This window comes from Coloeus monedula (genome assembly GCF_965178545.1).
Source record: "Coloeus monedula genome assembly, chromosome: 5".
Classification (NCBI taxonomy): domain Eukaryota; kingdom Metazoa; phylum Chordata; class Aves; order Passeriformes; family Corvidae; genus Coloeus; species Coloeus monedula.
Genome location: NC_138785.1, coordinates 39,369,296 through 39,387,032, shown reverse-complemented (window position 1 = coordinate 39,387,032; position 17,737 = coordinate 39,369,296). Strand labels below are relative to the sequence as shown.

General features: G+C 36.5%; 1 protein-coding gene across 4 annotated transcripts in view; it reads left to right on the top strand.

The window, feature by feature from the left end:
- Positions 1–3,911: 3,911 nt before the first annotated feature.
- Positions 3,912–17,737, top strand: part of ASB5 (ankyrin repeat and SOCS box containing 5) — a 28,751-nt gene continuing 14,925 nt past the window's right edge. Inside the window, exon 1 of one of the 4 annotated variants that reach the window (XM_082282049.1) lies at positions 3,912–4,208. In XM_082282049.1, coding sequence (XP_082138175.1) covers positions 4,013–4,208 — 196 coding nt within the window. In that variant the 5' untranslated portion in view covers positions 3,912–4,012. Of the gene's footprint in view, positions 4,209–16,170; positions 16,453–17,737 lie in introns of those variants that run through there. The other 3 variants (XM_082282051.1, XM_082282050.1, XM_082282052.1) reach the window with 3 other exon arrangements.

Genomic DNA, 17,737 nt, shown 5'->3' with positions numbered 1-17,737 from the left:
ACTTTGTTAGGTTGAGAGTAAATTGTACACTAGATTTTGGACAGTTTGAATTAGTACAAACAGGTGCCACTGCTAAATTCTTTCTGCACTTGGCTGCTACGCAGCAAAGCATTAAAGGCCAGGCTACTTTGTCTGAGCTCTGGAGTTTGAAATGAACCACTTTATAGTCATCATAAACAGTATTGCTATGTTGATTATACAGGTTATGTTCTTTAGAAATGATAACTGACCAAGCTACATTAAAAGGGAACTCTAAGACCATAAATTCCAGCATTTAAAGTTTCCTAAGTGGTTTTAAAATTAAAATAGGCTTTTTCTGGAAATGGGGAAGCTTATCAGAGGAATCATTACATTGTTCTTGTTTTATTTGCTGGGAAAGTGTTAGTATGTCAAGGTAGGGGTATCCTTGTCTGTCACAGTATTTCTATCTTCTTAAACAAAATAAAAATCAAAATATCGTTAATCTGCAATGTAGCTTGTTGCCATTTTCTTGTGTACTATGGTAAAACCCTAGATGTTAAAATAATTTTACAGCCTATCTCTTTTGTCAACATTAAGTGAATGAACAGTCAAGATATCATTTTATTTACGTTTGTAATCTGAATTTTGTATTAAAATAAAAAATTATTAGATACCTAATTAGTTTCAGTATTCTTTTCACCAGGATATCTGAGTGATTTTTTAACAGCAATGAAGTTATCTTCAGAATACTCCCATTTTACTAGTGAGGAAATGAGGCCAAGAAATTTCATTCCCAAAAGTCAAAACTACATGGGAAATGCAAATATCCAGATTAAGCCACTGCTCTTTTTAAGTGTTTTGATATCTTTAAAATATTGTACATTAGTTACATATGGTGCATTTCCATTTGGAAGCTCTCATTTTTCTGCAGTGCTGCAGTATCTGACTCCAGTTACTTCACATTGCCATGCAATAGAAAATTTGGGGCACTTACATCCCACGTTTTTACAGTCCTTCATGGCATCGCATTGACTGTCAGATCCTTTATTTATTTACCTATGCTTCTATTTTCTGATTTCCCTTACAACAGCTGTAGCTTTCTGTTTCCCAGTCTGGATAACTGGTTTTCCCAGTCTGCATGGGCCTCCTCTCAGCTATTCTGTGTTCAGGTCTCAGCATTCACATTGTTGGTTCTCCCAAAATGCTGTGTGGGTGTTAACTTCTAAGCAGTTGCTCAGTTTTCGTGACTGGGTGCCTTGTAGCATGGCTTTGCCAACAAGCTGTAATGGTAATTTCTGTAGCACTTTAGTAGACTTAGATTAGGATGGACTTGGTTCTGTGTGGCTGGGAGAGTTTCCAGCTAAGCTGACACATAAGAGTTATAGAGCTCTAAAAAAAGAGGAAATATTATGAGAGTAATTTTCCCAGCTTCTGATGGGTATGTGTGAACCGGAATTCTCAAAACTCATGATTTCATGTAGTTTTTCATCTTAGTGTAGTTTGTTACTGGTGAGGGGAATTTTTTAAAGAACAGAAGGCAAGTTTTGATGCAGGAATAACCTTCCTGCTCAATTTTCGTGTTGTTCCTAAAAGCAGTTTTACAAATCCATGACGTTATTTGAAACATCGCTTACAAAATAGTAATTGCATGCACAGCCTTATTATTGTAGTTTTAAATTTACTTTTTTTGAACCTTAACAGAAAAATTCAACTTGAAGAAAACTATCTAACAATTGAGAAATTTATTTTGTGATTTCTCTACTGCAGTTGTAAGGAGCAGGAAACATTATTGTAAGGGGAAGATGAATTCTGAGCACTGCTAACTTCAGCTGTTATTTGTGGTATTTGCTGCTCAGAGTTTTGCCTCTGCCAAGAAAGACTGTTTTGTAAGTTAACAAAATGTGGGAGAAGTCTAAGAGAAAGCAGGTGCTAGATTGCACAATATGAAATCAGGAAAAATGGGTCAGGTAAAACACTGTAAGAAAGAAAAAGCTTTCTATAACATAATTATGGTTTTTTCTTGTTCTGCATGGTAAATTTGTAAAACAGGTCCATAGGATGGCTGGGGAATTCTGTGGACTGATCAAGTTAAGCTTAATAATATTAGTACAAATATGGAAGAAGTAAGAAATTCCAATATTGGGTGTGTTACTGAGGAAAATACTATTTCTGTTAATGATTGAAACAGAAATTGGCAGTGGTAGCTCAGAACATAATGCCTTTTATACTTGTGGAAAACATGACACCTCAATTCAGTGTCAGATAACAATGTGCCAAATATAAAACGGGATTTTCATTTGGCATTTTAAGTGCTCATTCCCGCTTCTAATAATGGTATGAGGAAAGCAGTTCCTATTCTGTCTGGATGAGAAAATGTCTATAAATTAAATTTAGTAAAAAATTGCATATATTTTTTTACCAACAAATGTAGTTTACAATGTAAACTGCTTTTTAATTGCCTTTTTTAGTAATGGTTGACTTTAAGTGGATTAAATCTTTTTCAAAGAAAAATACCTAATGCCTGTTTCTCTCAAGATAAGCACAATTAACTTCCTGTCTGTTAAAAATCTTGTTATTTATTTCCAAGAACATTTCCTTTTATCATTGTCTTTTCTTCATTTATATAGGTTTGTTTGAATGTAGTTTCCAGAAAAAAACATTATAGTTTCTCTAATAAATTTAATAAATTGCTCTAATAAATTACTCCTAGAGTCAGATGACAAGAGGTGCCTTATTGTTTCCACTTTCCTTTCAGAAATACGATTTTGTATTTTAGTACCTAATATCTGCTATACTGTTCATGGAAGTCAGGGTGATCTGTGGATGCAGTGACATTTGGATCATTGGACATTTTTCCTGATGGACAGTTGCCAACATTCTAAAATGTTTCTTTCTGATCACCAAACAAGAATCCACGGTAGAATAGAAAGGTTTAGGATTACTTTGGGTAGAGTATTTTAATTTATAATTCAAGACACTATTTTTTAATTTAAAAGGAAATATAAAAGTTTAGAGCAGGACCCTTTCTTGTGCTGTCATGATTCTTTATTTTAGGATTATAGTTCACTTAGAAATCTAGTTCTGTCATGAAGCTCCTCAGTTTGTGTCATGTTGCAACTCACAATTTACTGAGCAATTACTCACACTAATGGAACAACTTGTGAGTGACTGCTGATGACTGTGAGTAATAACTTTATGGTATAAAAGCACATTATTTCTTAAAATATCTGAGGAATTTAGATTCCCTTCTCTAAAGCTGGCCAACAAATAAAGCCTGTTCTGTCATAGGTTTAAAGTAATATGATGCAGCACAGTGAAATGTGTGTCATAACTATTAGAAATTTTCCATGTTGTATATTTATCATTGCATTTTAATTAATTTAATTTTAGATGCTCCAAGGTCTTATGCATAAAAATATCTAGATGTTCGATTCTTATCACCTGTTTTCATATAGTGCTTAAGTCTTTGTATACTAGATACTTTCATTCAGCTTGAGCAAAATAATGAGAGACTGTCAAAGCTGGTGTATATAAAATCTCTGTTTATATATAAATGTGTACTTCAATTATTTACTGATATGGTTCTAGTTTTTTAAGGAAAAAGTATTAGTCTGACATAAAATGAAATATCAGAAAAGAGCAATTGTACTTAAGCAGCAGCAGAACATATTTTAGCAAAAACAGATTATCTGAGTTACCTGGTTTAGTACAATTGCAGAGTTTTACAATAGTATGTTTGAATATGTATTTTAAACATGTAAATAAATGAGTTAGCAATGCAGAATTTGGAATGTAACAGACCTTTTAAGTGGAACAAGTACAATCCAGGATCTTGGAACCTGCTGTCCCACATGATAGCAAGAGCGGTAGTGAACTCAATGCTATGTACAGTATAAATAATCGTCATATTTTGAGCAGCAGGCATCATGACCAGCTGATATTTTCTTTCCTCGGGACCAGTTGTTCCCAAGAGTGCATGGCTGGAGCCATATGATCTTATCAACACATTTGAGAGCCTGACCCAAACACTGACAGAGATTTTGCTGCAGCAATGACTGTCATAGAAGAAAGTCGCCCTTTTGCACAGCAGTTATCCAATGTCTACTTTACTATACTCTCACTTTTTTGTTTTAAACTTTTTGTGAAGATCAGTCTTGCTATACTTAGTCATTTCTACATTGTGAAAGGAAACCGTAAGGAAGCAGCAAGGATAGCTGCTGAATTTTATGGAGTTCCTCAAGGACAAGGTATATTTGTACATACTATGTTATCACTACTGTTTGGGGATTTTGTTGTTCAGGTAATTACTTACCTGCTAACCTCATTTACATTCAGTTTTTCAAATTATATGTGTGAGTGGGTTTTGTTTCTGTAGTTGTTGCTGTGTTTTGCATAACAAAAATTATCTGTAGGAGTGTTGTTAGATTATGTGACTTTTTTGTTTTTTTTTTTTTTTTCCAGTTTTTTTAATTTTTTTTTTTTTTAATTTTTAGATTAACATTAAGTTCAGAATAAAACTGAAGTATCATAGCTAGTGTTCTGTTAGGAGAGAGGCCTATATTTGGGATGGCTGTATATAAATAAGGTTGCTGAATACTTCCCAATCTGGGACTATTTTCCTAGTAGCTCCTAATGGTAAACTCCCAGCTTACCATGCATAGTTGAAATTTTCCATGTTTGGCATATGAAATATCAGAATATTATTTTGCACCGTTCTAGTGAAACTAGTCCAAATATTTCTGAAAATTATTTCTTGATTAAGGTAAAATTTTCTTACATTAATTTATTTGAGAAGATATAGTCCTCATGTACTTTGAATAAGTTGTCTCTTGGTACATCCCAGGAGCCTTAGTAACCCTTTGTCAGGGCCAGGTTTTGGGCATCTCTGTGGAAACCTTTCAAATTTTACTGGGTTGAAAGCTCTTGTGAAAATTCCTTTTTCTGTTCATGCACGCAGAACTTCAGCAGAACTGTTGCCCCAAGCTCATGTGTAGTGAGGTACCATTTTCATTCAATTCTTCCTTTTGCATTACAGAACACTCTTTCTTCTAAATTGTGGTGTGCTGGTACGTGACTGGACCATGATTTTGCTCAGCTTGGGATTCCTGCTACCTCACTTGTCTTTATTGTTGTTCCTTGTATTCTGGGATGACATCAAATTGAGTTAGGCAGTGGAACAGGAAGACTTGTCTTGCCTCTTACTGCCTTTACTACTCATCCCCAAGTACCACGAATGTGAAGAAGTAGCCCAAGTTAAACTTAAAGTGAGAAACTATAGAAATGAGCCAGAAACAGTTTCAAACTCAAAAGATTCTTTCAGTCTTCTATGCTGGGACTAAAGCTAGACATTTTCTGTAAGGTCGTTAAAATTTGCAAGCCAGAAAGAGAGGCTTAAATCCTAAAGCAGGAATTAGCTTACTTTGCAGAGGATTTACTTGAGATGGATTTATATCATGTGTTTTCTGCACAATCTCTGAAACCCACGTTTTTTACATCTGAACCTGTTAATAACACCATTTGAACTGCTGTGCATGTATGTGTTTGTGTGTATGTGCAGATATATATGAGTGGGAGAGTGTGTGTATGTATGTAAATATTCACTGCAGTAGGAAGGGAAGAGCACAGGGAGGAATACTTGCAGAGAATGGGGAAGGCATTACTTGAAATCTGGAATTTTTGCCAGAAACTGCTGGCCATCTTTAAGGCAGCTCATTTTAGGAAGACTGACACACAAGCTGGGAAAAGAAGCAAAGAGACTTGGGAAGAACTGCAGGGAAACGAATAACATACATCAGGGTGGAGAGTAAAATATTGTCTACAGTGTTACCTGTTGCTGAACCCAGGAGTCTGTAATTCAGTAATTTGTCAAAAGTCTCATCTATTATACCTAAATAAATATATTCTTAAGCATTCTAGTAGCTGGCCCATGCAAAAGATTAAAATCTATCACTCTTGCAGGTTACTGTTTTGGTCAGGTAGCAGAGGTTTTTGATTTAAAGAATCAAACATATGGTAGAGTTTCTAGTTTTCTGCTTGGTTTATTAAAAGAAAATAGTTAATGCAACTATTTTGTGCTTGAATTGTACTTTTTGCAGTTCAACATCAGTGTGTCTTCATTTTGCACTGTCCAGCTTGCAGTGTTTGGTTCTAGATTTGAAACAGTTGTAAGCACATGTTCAGCTAGTGTTACATAATCTGCTTTTCATCCATTTTTTTGTGAATGACAGCAGCAATCCTTTTCCTTTGGGATGCAAATAATTCTTCTCAAAATTATTATTTTATCTTATCTTTTCAGTACTTTAGTTTGATGTCTGTAGAAGGAGGCATGCTAGTGTCTGAACTCACACTGTGTTGTGGGATTTGGTTTGTTGGTGTTGGTGAAATACAGGGATGCCTCCGTGGTGTTTATATAATACCATGTAACAAAATATCCTGTTAAAAGTAGCATCTAAAAGATGTACAAAAAGTAACATGAAGCATGAAAACAGCTTGAAACATTACATTATAAAACTAAATACTGAGTATCCTTCTGATTAGTTATCCATTCTTTTTTCTCAAGTAGCAGAAAAACCTTAGCAGAAAAAAAGCCAACACAAAGAACCACCAAAACAGAAAATTAGCCCAACATCTATCATTAGCTAACTGAAGTTTATAGTGTTTCAATAAGTAATTCAAATTAGAGGAAATGTTTCTTTTCATTTTCTAGTTTTAACCTGATTACATACTCTCAAAATTCTGTTAGCACTGGTATTTTAGGTTTGCTTTTAATAACAAAAAATTATTTATTTCTATTATAATGGCTTGGCTAGGACAGAGTGCTATAATTTTGAAGAAAAAAGAACCTTTGGCAATAATGTGCTACTAGGCACAGGCATTATTTCATACTTGCTAAATTGACCCCTTGAATTAAAATAAGCCTTTCTTTTATGAAGTCTGTATAATTGAGGGTGTTTCAAGTACTGAGCAGTAGCTTTTGGTGGAACTCCTTTTGTCAAACTGAAGGGACAGAGGTCAGTTCAGGAACTGAGGCCTAGGGATCATGCATTTCAAGGCTGACTTGCTTTGTCACTTGTTCTTTTTATTAAATATAAGGAGACAGGTGAAGACCTGTGTCATCTGCCCTGTGTGTTCTTGTTGCTGCATGTTAGTAGCAAAATGGGTCCTTAATTTTTCGGGAATACTTTCTCTTCAGTTTCAATAGTCAGCAATCTACACTCCATTTATCCTTTGGATCTCAAGTGTGTGAACAGCTGGATAGCATCGCAATAATTAATTACAAAGTATTATACTGTTTATGTGGCATTGAAATATAGGAACTAGACCAGTGTTCAGCATCAGCTAAGACCAAAAAAGTGCATATAAAAGCTCTACTAATTATAAGTCACATTAATTTTTTTGTGGAAATGATGTCTGAGTAAAATTTTTCTTGTGTATAGGTGAAAGGTACATTCAGAGGTAAATTGAATGCTCTAGGATCAAATATACATGAATTATCTGTCAAATGTTTGGCTAACCTGTTTTTAAAATGCTTAGTAATAGTGATTTCTGCAGCATCCTTATGCAACCAATTGCAGTTTTTACTGTTCTCATCACTAGACTGCTTCCCACTTCCCCCAAGACTGGCCTAAATCTTTATTTCTGCAAACTAAGTACGTGAAATATGGTTGTTTCTCTCTACATATGAGAACTAATCAATTAAAAGACTATTATCATGCATTTTCCTGCTTCTACTGTTTTTTTTTCTTTTCTAGAATAATGTAAAAAGGATTTAACTTAGTCTGTCCTCCTAAGTCTTAATTTTCTAGCAGTTGGAGTTATTGCAGTTGCTCTCCTTTGCACTTGTGCCAGTTCGTACATAGTTTACAGACATCTTTACTGATGTCTAATTTCCCATGTTAAACTGAATGCTCCAGCTGAGACTTTATTAGTGTATCCAGGGGAACTATTAGTTGTATACAAGGGGAACACTTGTGTCACATGCCATGTATATGGTACCCTGTGTAATACCTTCTGGAATGGTGCTGCCCCCTCAGCAGTAAAGTATTATGGAGAGAGTCTGTAGCCTGTAAACTTCGTGTTAAAACAAAGTCACTGTCCTGTGCATTTGCTTTTTCCTCTCTCAGTCCTTTGTACTGGCCTTCAGCTAACTTCATGCTGTCTTGGTATCAGACAATTTCTCCATTTTACTTGCCTGTTTTGAATTGTTTCCCTCTGAGCAGCTGTAGCATCTACAGATTAGTATCATCTACTGCTTGCATAAAAATAAATACATTATTCTATTGTTCACAGTGTTAAAAGCCTGAATAGCACCAAATGCAGGACAGAATTCTGCAGTGTTTTACATTTGCTTAAAGTGAATTGAAGACCTGTGTCCTAATAAGCTATTAGAGTTGAACTCTTTCTTTTTTTTAATGAAGTCAGTGGTATTACTACCATAAAAAATTAAATGAAAAGGGGATCCATTCTATTATAAAGGTCCCATTTGGTGGGTTATTTTTAACTTTGGCGCCAATTTTGTAAACACTTACTCATATACACTTGCCCCATTGATTTGAAAGGGACTGATTCGTTGTTTGGAGCCAAGTGCCTTGTAATCAGGGACTAGAGCTGTGTTGTAAATAGGTTGTTGTGCCTAGTGTTTCTTTATTTATTGTGTTGAAGTGAACATTTACATATTCATTGCATTTGAAATTTTGCAGAGGTCAACATTTTATTAATTGCTTTCTTAATGAATAGAGTCATAGCAAGTATATGTTCCATTTTAAAATTCTGTGCCCTACAAACTGATATACAAGAATAAACTAACTTGAAAATTAACTTTGGGTATATTTAGCTCCTTAGCAGACTATGTGTAATGACAGTGATCTGCACAGTAGCATTTCTTCTCATGGTATTTCCAGATCTGTGAAGAGCTAATAACTCAGCCTTTTGTACAGCTGTTGCTGGATAAACACTGGAGGGTCAAAAGCAACTTTTAGACTCTTCCTGCTATACCAACTAACTGGTCATATCATGAAAGTGCTCTGTGTGTATGAGCACTGGGTTGGATGGAGCTTCAGATGAGTTCTGTAGTTCAGTTGCTTTAGGATGAGGTAGTGGTGCTGTGGTATGAGGTGGATTCAAAGTTTATGTATCAAATCTAAAGAGTTAATACATTATCAGATGTTTTGGGTCTGTAAGACATAAACTCTGCCAACAAATACTGGTAAGATCTCAGTTTGTATGGAAGAGTCTATACTTTGTTACTACAGATAACTTTATAGAAGGAAGCATAGTTCCCACTCATAAACCTTTTATAAGGGAAAAAAGTGTCTGTTTTATCAAAAGTAAATGTGTTACTCAGTAATTGTCAAAATATATTTAGCTGCAAGCAGAAAGTGATAGAGAGGAACCTTCGTATGAAAAAAATAAATTTGCAGAGGTTAACGTAAACAACAAACAGCTATTCATGTACATATACAGATACCTGGGGTCTGATAGGCAAGCTAAGCAGTTCTGAGAATGTAAAATGACTTGTCTTAAATATTCTATTTTTTAATGATGTCGATTCTCTTCACAAGAATTTGTATAAACTTTCACTTTATGAATAACTGTGTAAGTGAAAGTTACCAGAAATTGTGTTTATAGTATACTTCTTAAAATACATACTGGTTTTACAGAACAGGAGAGGTGAATATGCCCTGGTTTCTTCTAAGCTTAAAAAAGTGTACTCTTGAATGACTGTAGCAAATTCTAAGCTACCCATCTTTGCTGTATCTGCCTTGGTCAGGCATGGTAGGAAAGCTCAGTACCCTAGCTGCTCCTAGTTAGGCTAAATTAAGCCATCGACAGGATTGTGGTAGTTCAGAACTGGAGCCTCCATCTTCTTCCAGAAACTGGTAAATACTATGAAGTTTTCTGTTTCCTTTTCTTTTTGTACACTACTTGGGTAGTCCCTAGAAACCAGTCCTTAAAATACAGCTCATAAATAGTCAATAATGCTGTGGTTCACTGTCAGAGACCCACTGTTTGGAAGGCTTCATCATGTTTTGAACTGTAGTGAATGATTAGAACAAAGTTTTCGTTTTTATTTTATCCTAACGAGTTGCAATTGATAATGCCACTCAGCAACAGTTGTTAGGTAGGGAAGACAGGCATGAGGCATTTTCTCAACTTGCATTCCATAGAGATCACAGTTCTATTAATAAAAGCCACCCAAGACCTCTCCTAGTTTCCTGGATACAATAGAGATTCATTTAGCAATGATAGGAATACTGTATGGCATACCTATTCACCATACCACTTGGTGTAAGGCACCACATTTAGCATTTGTTTTTCATTTGCAGCACGTAAGCTAATGGTGTAAAAATGCTTAAGATAGTGTGAATATTCTTTTTTTGAAAGTTTAGAAGGGGGAACTTTTTTGATGGAGCTCATCACTTTCTCTTTTATGCCAAATAACTTTGCCTATTTTGGAAAATGACTGCTAAAGAAGAGTCATACTTCAAAATAAAGCCAATAAGATACTTGCTTTGAAGGAAGAAAATGACACCACATATCAGACAAATCTCAGAACCATTCTTTTCTGAAGTACGTATTCTACCTTAAAGAGGTTTTGCTCAGAGATATATGATACAGCTAAATCAGCATGGCCAGAGCTGTGACTTATTTGCAGGAACACCTGTTGGCCAGCATGTTACTTTTAATTCAAATTTTACATTTTTTACATCCCTCATCTTAAAGAAAATTTCTGAGGCTACAGAAACTTCTAGTGAATATACATGCTGGAGCATGTTTGCATGTTTACCTCCCTGAAAGAAACTGATATAGCCTTCATGTGGATTTGTTTGTGGGGGTTTTTTACTCTTTTGTGTTTTTCAGGACCTCCTTGAGGTCCCCCAGCTGCATATTTTGGTTGGTTTCCTCCTTGAAATGGTGTGCCTCCTTGAAATGTATTTCTTCCTGAAGATGGACCTTAACTTGTCACCAGCCTAGGTCCCGTACACTTGCTTGGAGTGTGCACTCTAAACTCACATGGAAATAACCTGCATCAATTGATTTCTCCATTTTTCTGTGTTAAATGAATAATAAGCTTATGAAATAATACAAGTACAAAATTAGTATTATGAACTCCGATATAGCTTATAACCTGGGGTTTTAAAGGTGCATAGCAATAAGACTGAAAGGCAATCCTGGAGCAAAATCTCTAAAAGGCTTTAAAGAGAGCTGGTGCTAAAGCGAGTATGTAGAAAACTGCAGTATTGGCTTGGGGAAGCTCAGTTGTACCACCTGCACTGGTCTTTTTTGCCCTGGTGGGGCATATGGCAACAGGGGAAGACCAAAATAGCATAGCTCCCTGAAGCTGATGTTCCTTCCTTCAGCCACAGGATTCTTATGGCCAGGGTTTTGCTATTCACATTCCACTCTTGTAGGGGATGTTCTTAAACTTTCGCAATGCAGGCAAACAGCGAGTGAACTGCTGCCAGTTAGATGATGATGGCTTGGGGGGAATTGCATTGCGTGCCTAAGTACTGAGCTCTGCTCCTGACTGCAGCCGTGCTGGCTGGTTGGCCATAAATCCTTTGTGGCATGCTGCATCTGTTGCACTAGTGGATGTTGCTCTCTGCCATGTCTGGAGTCTTTCTGGCAACAGATACAATCTCTTTATGGCTGTTCTTTCACCGTAACTGGCTAAAGAGTCTCTCTGGGGTGCCCTTTTCCACTCCTATGCTGACTACTGGTTTCATGCCTGTGTGTGTCTTTCTGTCAGTATCTGAAGCTCAGGCCTGCTTGGTGGCTGATTTGCGTAGGTTCAGCCACGTGACTTCTGTGATTTTGTTTAGTTTACATATTAGCAAATAGTCTATGTTACTGCTGCCTGTCTGCATGAAGAGTCTGGCAGTTACACATTGCAAATCCACAAGCCAAGAAATGTAATAAATGTATCATTGTTCCGTATTTGAGTTCTGGGAGGCCTGAGACAAAGCCTTTGTCATAACAGAAGTTTAAATATTTTTTTAACCTTAAGTTGTTCCCAGCATTCAAGGATACAAGGTGTAACAGCTGTAAAAATCTCAGGGGAAGAGGTAGGAAAATTACTTGCCATCCAACCATGCTGTTGCTAACATCATCATTCATCATCAAATACTACTACTACTAATAATAATTTGGATTTCCATCTAAGAAACAGTGATGAGATTGTATTAAGAGTATGTAATAGACTTTTTTAGTGCTTAAAATGGTGTAAAGAAATGTCATTTTATGCTTAAGTAACTAGTGACCATTAAGGTATTATCTACATATCTGCTGGTATTTGTCAAGAGGGCTGGTTGGTGACACCTGGATAATGCCTAAGCTTCTGGTTGCCTGCTAATGACTTAGATCACCACCATACTTGCCATGAAGTATGGCTTGATACAAGAGTCTGTTTAACAAACAAATGAAAAGTTATTCCAGGCCTTTCTATGTTCTGCTCTTAGAGCTTTATCCCTGTACTTTTATGGTGCATTTAAGTTCCTTGGCATTGAGCTGGCACTACAGGATGTAACAGTGGCACCACTGTGGCCTTGTAGGATTCTGTTTTTGTCAGTAACCACAGCTCAAGAATTCTTCTAAAATTTGCTTCATCTTGGCATCTCCTACAGGAAGGAATGTTCAAGATCTCTTCTGGTTCATTTTTGGCTATGTCAAATGACAGGCTACTCCTGGGGTACTGGCACTGAGCCACAGGGAGCCTGTCTGTCATTTCAGCTTCATGGTTGCAGGGTGTGGATCACATGAGCAGGAAGAGTCAGTTTCTAGTCCTGTTCCAGAATTTAGTGTGGCAGGTTCCATGCAGTCACTGTGGCCCCATAATAATCCTGGTCATAAAAACAGAGTAACCTGAAAGTACAGAACAGTTTGGGAAGCAAGGTGGGTCATCAGTTTGCTGGTTTGAGAGGGCTGCACACAAAATACTCATCTATGACATTTGAAAATGGTGCAATTTTGTCCAAATTTTCCTAAGACAAATTATTGTTATAGTAGTTTGGACTGTAGTGCATTGGACTGCATCATGTGTTGAAAGGTCAAGGGGGTTTTGGTATTGTTGCTTTTATTAACACATTTTTTGTGTGTTACCACAGTTCCATCTCTGTTGACGTAAAAACAGTCTTGAAAACAGAATGAGTTCCCCACTGAAAGGGAGGAACAAAAATGTACTTCTATTTTCATTCCCACCTGTTAAGGACTGCTGCCCATTTGAACTCAGAGCTATGTGCTGGCATGGAAGTGTTGAAACTGTACTGACATTTCTTTGGACAAAAATCTAGAATAAAAAGATTTTGAAAGTTTTCTTTAACACTTCTTCCTCTGGGTTATAAATTTGAACAGAACTAATTATTAATGAAATGTAACATAGTGCTTTATTTAAAGCTTGTATGCTAAATTAGGTCAGAATGCCAAACTCATCAGTAAAGTCTTCTAGTTTGCTTTCTCTCAGACTGTAGTGTCTCCCCCTTCCCCGACTGCTTTTTTAAAGGTAACTCCCATGAGTAACTGTAATCTAAATGCTGCCCCTAATTGCTTGTTTGCCAAGTCAGGAAAAGTAATGGTCAACTGTCTTTTGTATGTGCTTGGACACCCACTTAGACTTCTGTTATAGGTTTTTGGGCAGATTTTCTAAGTGTTTGAGTGTCTTCTATAGAAAAAAATCTGACTCTCAGATTCTGAGCAGACTCTCAGGACAAAGCCTGGGTAGTTCTGTACTTTCGAGGGTTAGAAGTTTTATTGCCTAATGAAGTTGAAGGACACTGATTTTTATTTTGTAGCTAATGTAGCCCAGGGCATAGATGGTTGTCATGAGAAGGATCTCACTTTCATTAAGCAATTCCATGTCAGAGGTGGAAGTGAAATAGCACGGTCTTCAGCCTTACTCTATGGTTTAGTCATGTTCATTCCTTCATCTCAAGTATATTTTGAACATCATTTCAGATGATTTCTGATGATGTTTTACTTTTTTTTTTTTTTTTTTTTTTTAATTTGTATTTATGAACTGTTTTAGTAGGACTTTTTAATGGCTTTTTCCTGTAGGATGAATGGTTGGGTCTAGCAGAATTTAGTGAAAAGTTCCTTCTAGAGTCCTGAACTGGCAAAGCTTTGCCTTCTTTAAAGCACAAAAATGTGTATTTTACTAATGTCCTCTGGAGTATTCAAAGTAACTCAATGAGTGGCAAGCATCTATGGAATATCTCTATGGAATAAAGATACTTTACCTATAAGCCATGCTTTGAAGGTGGAGGATTTTGGGAGTGGTCTAACTGCATTGGTAGCTCATTGCTTCCTGTGCAGTTTTCTGGACAAGAGAGCAGGTGATGCTGACTCCTGTGGGGGTCTGCCTCTTGGAGCCATGGCAGCTGTCTGTGTACCTGCTGGTTTCCTTGCTCCTGCCAGTCACACCTCCCAGGCTAGTAAGAGAGAATGGAGGCTGGAATAAATGTGGAAAGCATATGTATGAAGTACTTCCAGGTTTGTACCACTCCTGTAGAAAGACACAGATTCATTCTCAGCTGACAACCTCACCCACGAAACTCCTACAAAAAAATGTAGGTTTTTTCTTGCCAGACCAATGTCAAGTCCTGCTCTGCAGTTCCAGATGCTTTGCTTGATCTTGATCCTCACCACCTTCTCCTGAGAGTCCTGGAATTCCATTCCTAATGGAAATTTAGAACTGAGATGAGCCTCAGAGCCATGGCAAGTACAAAAGCTGTCAGTGCTTATTTCTGACAGGAGAACAATGCTGGTATTTTCCTGCACAGGCACGTGTGTACATATCCCTAGTACGCTTGCCTGTTAATTCCTCTTCCAGTATTTATTTACTTGGAAGAAAGCACTAAAAAGTAACACATAATTCTAGTATTAAAGTGATACATTTGTAATGTCCCATTTATAATGAGCCCTTTTGTGAAAGCTCTGTTTCAGATTCACATGCAGAGTCTGATTGCTGGATACGTTGAAGAGTTTATTTCAGTCTCAGAGATATTCTGATTCATTCAGCTGGATAAAACCTGAGGAAGAGAGTTGTCTGAAAGCAGCCTAGTGTCTGTGAGAGTGCTGTTTTGTTCTGTCTCATGGGAAGAGCAGTAGCCCACCTGCTTCTGTTCTGTAAAGGGTGTAGCACTATTCCAAGTACAGCAGTTCTTATGTGCAGTAATTTCAAGGTGAAATTTGCAGCTGCTCCTTTTTCTTCCCTTCACCCTATCTAACTATAATCTTGCCTCTGATTTTCTCTTAAAGAAAACCAAGAGGGATATAGAAAGTTTCATTAAATATCTGAGTACTATTTCAGAATTTTAGGAATAAAATTTTGTCAGGTACCTAAAAAAAGTAGTATTAGTGAAACTCAGTAATGTTGATTTGCTTGTTAAAAATTTACAACTGGCTAGTTTTATATCTGTAGAAGAACATAATGAGGAAATACTAGAAAGAAATGCCAGGGACATAAAGGCAGCATTTTAACATGCTATTATTACAGAGAAATCACTGTCTTTAACCGTGATGGAATTTTATCCTGGATTGCTTCTCTCTGCAGATATCTTTTGTATAGTATCAGCCTGATACATGGTAAAGAACAAAAAATTCTAGCACTATTTGGTTGGTTTTGTTATTATTTTTTAAAAACTATTGACTTGTGCTTCTTCTGACAAGACTACAGTCTTACTTTCATAATGGGATCAGACTTTCAAAATAACCATTATTTTTTAGTCAAAACATGCTTTTATTCAGGACTTAACTTAGTTTCTGTTGACATTTATAGGATAACTTGCCCCCTATTAAAAAAAAACAAGAAACAAACCACAGGTAACCAGGAGTGCTTCACAGTTTCATGGATTCTCCTGAATTCTAAAATCAGTCTTAACTGCACATTACATATGAGTAAAACCTGATGCAGTAATAATTGTTGTTACTATTCTTAAAAGAATTTCCATTCTGATAGAATAATTTTGGTTTTCTGTTTTAAGCTGCTTGGTATTCAAGCAGCAAAGAATTTGAATACTTATGCTTTAAGAATCTGTTTCTTTTTGTGTGCTAAATGATTAAAAAATTAACACCTTCTTTCCATTTAAACCATGTAAATAGTTAAGACTCATGCTGTAGCTAAGCTGATTCTTTCTCTGTTTTAAAAATAGAAAATGCTGGAGCAGTCCCTCCCTTCCCCCACTCCGTAGTCACTAGTCCAAGCTAGTAAATGTAACTGAATGGATTTCAGTGTTGTAGCCATTCTACAGTAGGTACAGCAAGATCCTTTGTGAAAAACCAAAAGGAAAAAAGAAAAAAGGTAGTAGAAATCCATTTGTGGATGTTCGTCAGACCAGAGTACCTGCACCAATGACAAACAGGCTTTCCTCGAGAAACAGATCATGACAACAAACACTGCTGCTCAGAGGAGCCAGAATCTCCCCAAAAGACGCCTAGAAAGTGTAGGGGAGTGCCCTGCAAAACGGAAATCTAGCTGGGGTATTCTGACCAGCCAAGGTTAGTATAGCAGCCATTTCAGAAACCGGGTACTGAAATATGCTAAGCTGACCCAGTTTATGATGGTATAGCTATAAAACTGATTTTTGTGGGTTTTTTTCTCCTAGCTGTAGTGTAAATGCATGCTTTTGTTAGTGGCACTTTATTGTCTTGCATGGGTTAACACAAGGGTACTGAGGCTATTTTCGTTCTTTCTGCTCTCTTATCAGCTGATCTAAAATACCATTTCTTGTTTATCTGCCCTATTTGTTTTATGCAAGTGTTTAAGGCTTGACTTACCCTGACTTTTGCTGTCCTGTCACAAGGTAACTGGATACTGAAGGTTAATGGTTTACTATGGGGAACCAGGGAATGAAAGGAGGGGGAGGAGAAAACTTTACATATCACTTCATGTGTAAGGAGTCTATAGATAGCTGAAATAGGAGGCAATAGATGAACACAGGTGACAGAATTATTGTCCTGTACTAAGATACTAAGGACAAAGATATAATTGCAAGGCTTTCTGTAGAGAAGTACTTAGGAGGTATTTAAGTTCTGAACACTGACTTTTTCAGCAATGAGGAGCAAACTCTGTTAGAAAGTGTTTAGGACTCCTATTGCCTGTGCCATATTTTCCTATATTATTTTCATAATCCAAGTGTGTAAAAGGGAGCTTTGAATAATTGCAAGAGTCTTAAGAGAAATTTTTTTTAAAGAGTGATCATAATTCCATTTAATGTTGATGATATCATAAGTTTTAGAGTGAACCAAACGTTAAGGAAGTCAAACTTGAAATTCATGATAATACGATATAAAATAAAAAACTGGAGATGTTAAAATAGTCAAGGAAAGGAGTAGATGGGAGTGAGTTTATATGTTGTGCTTAAAGGAATTTACCACATAAAATATAGCTATATGCTATAGAAATCAGAGTTATTCTTAAAATACCTTTGATGGTTTCTGGTATTGACAGTTTTAGAACTAAGCAGTATTCAAGAGTTTAAGCACCAGTTTCCTTCTCTTCCAAGTAACCATTTGAATGCAATGACACTTTATGGTTGCGTTTATTCATCAGTTTTAATATGCAGAGCATCTTTTGCCCTCATGTTTTTCACTGTTTGGGCTAAGATTTCCTGACCTAAAGAAACTTTTATTAATGGTGATTGTAGCTCGTTAGGTCAGTAGTTTCCAAAAGAACTTGGACAGTCTCTCTCAGCTGAAAAGAAATTTCACAACAGTTCATCAGCATTAGCACTAGCCACTCCATTATATGGTTGAAGATTAGGCTCTCTTGCTACTCTCACAA